The sequence below is a fragment of the Mandrillus leucophaeus genome, unplaced genomic scaffold, assembly GCF_000951045.1.
Source record: "Mandrillus leucophaeus isolate KB7577 unplaced genomic scaffold, Mleu.le_1.0 Scaffold716, whole genome shotgun sequence".
NCBI classification, from domain to species: Eukaryota; Metazoa; Chordata; class Mammalia; order Primates; family Cercopithecidae; genus Mandrillus; species Mandrillus leucophaeus.
In genome coordinates, this window is record NW_012107764.1 from 456,752 (window position 1) to 461,050 (window position 4,299).

The 4,299-nt window shown below is 47.7% G+C and overlaps 1 protein-coding gene across 2 annotated transcripts in view; it reads left to right on the plus strand.

Annotated features, from left to right (window-relative positions):
* ZNF341 (zinc finger protein 341) overlaps window positions 1-4,299 on the plus strand; it is a 65,636-nt gene that overhangs the window by 33,361 nt on the left and 27,976 nt on the right. For both annotated transcript variants that reach the window (XM_011965155.1, XM_011965156.1), the window contains exon 9: window positions 278-486. In XM_011965155.1, coding sequence (XP_011820545.1) covers window positions 278-486 — 209 coding nt within the window. The remainder of the gene's footprint in view (window positions 1-277; window positions 487-4,299) is intronic.

Sequence of the window (4,299 nt, forward strand, 5' to 3'; positions counted from 1 at the left end):
TGAACCTGGGAAGTGGAGGTTGCAGTGAGCCAAGATTGCGCCACTGCACTCCAGCCTGGGTGACAGGGTGAGACTCTGTCTCAAAAATGAATGAATGAATGAATGAATGAATGAATGAATGAATGAATAAAAACCCTGGGATCCAGTAGCAGCAGGGAAGCCGAGGGAGCAGTGGTCAAGTCATCTACCAGCAGTCCAGGGCCAATGCCACAGGCCAGGGGCTGCGGTGGAGGAAGCTCTCCTGCCTCCTGTCACCTGCCCAGCATCTTCCCTCAAGGTGTACAAGTGTGTGGTCAAAAGCTGTGCCCAGACGTTCCCAAAGCTCGACACATTTCTGGAGCACATCAAGAGCCACCAGGAGGAGCTGAGCTACCGCTGCCACCTCTGTGGCAAGGACTTCCCCTCGCTGTACGACCTGGGTGTGCACCAGTACTCCCATAGCCTCCTGCCACAGCACAGCCCCAAGAAGGACAGCGCCGTCTACAAGTATGTGCCCTCCCGCTTCCCTCTCCCTGGGTGGACGGGTGGGTGGGCAGGGAGCCCAGGGTCTGTGGTCTTGGTAGTTCTGACTGCTCAGGACCAGTGAGATACTTGAAAGGAGAAACCGAGGCTCCTGGCTGGGGTCCAGCCTGGCAGAGTGGGTTCTGGGCTTTGGCACTGGTGGAAGAAAGGATGCTGGCTCTCCTTATATCATTCTTATGTCTTGGCAGACATTTTTCCCCAAAAAAAATCCTTAAAAAGAGGAACCTATATTTCCTTGTTCATAGTGGAAAAAGGTTTGAGCATTTTATTCCAAACTAAACAATTATGACAGTATTATTTTGTCTCATAATCTACAAAATTTAGTTTACAATCGAAGTGGTACGCCAGTTCTCACAGTGAAAAAAGAATGAGCAGGGTGTGGTGGCCCACATCTGTAACCCCAGTACTTTGGGAGGCCAAGGCAGGAGGAGGCCAGGAGTTCGAGACCAGCCTGGCAACATAATGAGACCCCATCTCTACAAAATAAAATACATTTTAAAATGAACAGTAACATGTTTAAAAGCAAAAATCATAAAAATAATATTCATTTGTTTTATAATCTGTAAGATCTAGGTTAAAGTTGAAGCTATATGCTGATTCCTATTTTTATTTGATTTTTTTCTTTGAGACAGGATTTTGCTCTGTTGTCCAGGTTGGAGTCCAGTGGCACCATCACAGCTCTCTGCAGCCTCCCCAGGCTCAGGTGATCCTCCCACCTCAGCCACCTGAGTAGCTGGGACTAACAGGCATGCACCACCACACAGCTAATTTTTGTATTTTTTGTAGAGACGGGGTTTCGCCATGTTGCTCAGGCTGGTCTTAAATTCCTGGATTCAAGTGATCCTCCCACCTTAGCCTCCCAAAATGCTAGGTTTACAGACGTGAGCCACTGTGCCCAGCCTATGTGCTGATTCTTAGAATGAACAAGTAATGGATCAAGTATGGATTTTATTTGGGGTAATTTATTCTGATAATCATTTATATCACTTCAGTCTTCCATTGTGGTCATGAAGAGGGTTCCTTTGGCAGAAATGATGAAAAGCTCCCTCAGTTTTGCAACGTGCTTTTTATCCTTAGATCTTCACGTTAAAGCCGGGTACAGTGGCTCACGCCTGTAATCCTAGCACTCGGGGAGGCTGAGGTGGGAGGATGGCTTGAGCCCAGGAGTTTGAAACCAGCCTGGGCAACATAGCAAGACCTTGTCTCAACAAAAATAGAAAAATTAGCCAGGTGTGGTGGCACGCACCTGTAGTCTTTGGAGCTACTGACCTCTGATCATCCTTGTTGAGTTTCTCTGCCTCAGTTGTTTTCTGGTCTGTTTGCCGGATCTTCCTTTGTTGATGGTGTTATTTGCAGATGTGCAACATCACTTTGATGATGTCATGAAATCCCCCCATCTGCAGTCATTTTGCTGTGCATTTGCCTGTATCATCTGGGAGCAGCTGCCTCACAAAGCTCATGGGGGTAGATAGTAGCAAAAGGCCAGGAGTGGTGTTTGTCTGGGGCCTCCTTCCAGTTCATTACCAAATATTTTCCTGTTACAATGGTTTTTGCTTCTCTGTACAAACTTGTACCTGCAGAGATTTGGTGATTCTGTTAATGAGGCCCCTGTAACTCCTGGGTGAAGCTTCTGGGTTCAGAGATAAGTAAATACCTTGAGCTTAAAATGCGTGGGCTGCTCAGGGTGACAGGTGTGTAAACAAAAGCACCCTGTCACTTGATAAAATGCTATCATATATGTTTATAAGGTATAGAGGTACCACAGGGGGAGGCAGGCTAGAGAAGCTGTCCCAGGAGCAGTGACATCTGAACTGGGTTTTGAAGGATGAATAGGAGTTTGCCAGGTAGACAATGGATGTGGTGGAGTGTGTTCTTAGCAGGAGGAACCACAAGTTTAAAATACAATAGCAAGTGGTTTATTAATAGAATGACTGTTAGGCTGGCGCGGTGGCTCACGCCTGTAATCCCAGCACTTTGGGAGGCCGAGGCGAGTGGGTCAGGGGATCGAGACCATCCTGGCTAACACGGTGAAACCCTGTCTCTACTAAAAAATACAAAAAGTTAGCCAGGTGTGGTGGCGGGTGCCTGTAGTCCCAGCTACTTGGGAGGCTGAGGCAGGAGAATTGCGTGAACCCGGGAGGCGGAGCTTGCAGTGTGCTGAGACCGTGCCACTGCACTCCAGTCTGGGCGACAGAGCGAGACTCCGTCTCAAAAAAAAAAAAAAAAAGAATGACTGTTATGTAGAGTGGAAGTGGGAGGGAGATGTTTAGATGGGGCCTGTGGGAAAAAGTGGGGCCAAGGCATGAAGGGCCGCGTAGAAATCACAAGAGCTTTGAGAAGTTGGCAGAGGAGCTAGAACTCAAGAAATGCAGTGTAGGGTAACTTGCCTCCAAGACACTGGGAAATGGGGCAAGAGAGGCAGGGAAGCCGGGCAAAGCTTTGGTCAGCCAAGGGGCAGAGATTTCTGGCAGTGATGACTTACTCCCATTTGCACTCGAGGAATTTTCTTTGGCTCTTGCCCTTCAGATTTGTGGGTTATCTGTGAGTTCCTGTGGCTGTGTGACTGGAGTGAGATGCCAAGTAAAGGGAAGGAAGCACCTGCTCTGTGCCAAGCTTTGCCCTTAGTGACATGAATCCCTGCAGTCCTGGGAGGAAGGTGGTATTCTCCCCATTTTGAAGATGAAGACATTGAGGTTCAAAGAGAAGTGGCCTGCCCACCAGAGTAACAACATCAGCAGAGTTTAGATTCGAACCCTAGTGTGAGATCTTGGAAGCCTCACAGCCCTGGTCTTGGAGTTTGCAGTGCTGATGACCCTGTGCAGTCCCCTTGTAGGGTCATAGTGCCAGTGGCCCTTTGTAGACATTGGAGCTGTTGTCCTGTCCCAAAAGTAAGGCCCAATGAGTCAGGTCCCCATCTGAATGGCCTGAAGGTGGAATGGTGTCATGGGTAATGGTAAGGGTTCTGGAGCCATTGGCCTGTGCTTAAATCCTGTCTTGACTGCAAATCCAGTGGATGACCTTGGGCAAGATATTCAGCCACTCTGAGCCTCGGTTTCCTCCTCAGTGAAATGGGGATCACAGTAGTGCCTGCCCTATTGGGTTATTTATAAGGATCAAGTAAGACAAGGCTGAGGCTCTTAGACATGGTACCTGGAACATAGTAGGTACTCAATAAATGTTATTGCTGCAATTATTATTATTCGTGTTATTTAAGTAGAGGTTTGGCTGCATGCAGTAGAGACCTAAAATAACAGTGGCTTATACACCATGAGAGTTGATTCTATCTCATAGTGACATTTGAGTGGCTGTGGTGGCTTCATCTTATTTTTAGAGGTCCAAGCCCTGTCATTCTGGTTTCTGTTCCCTGTCAGCCACATTGCCTTGGCCTGCCTATGTCTACTTTCCCCAAATCTCTCAAATGAATTTTAGTCATGTCACTATATGTTTACTATATGTTTAATATTTTCTTTTAAAAAATAAGATTTGGCCGGGTGTGGTGGCTCACTCTTGTAATCCCAGCATTTTGGGAGGCCAAGGAGGGCGGATCACTTGAGGTCAGGAGTTCGAGACCAGCCTGGCCAACATGGTGAAACCCTGTCTCTACTAAAAACAAAAAAAAACAAAAAAAAACCAAAAATTAGCCGGATGTGGTGACACACTCCTGTAGTCCCAGCTACTCCATAGGCTGAGGCAGGAGAATCGCTTGAACCTGGGAGGTGGAGGTTGCAGTGAGCCAAGATCGTGCCACTGCACTCCAGCCTGGGCAACAGAGAGAGA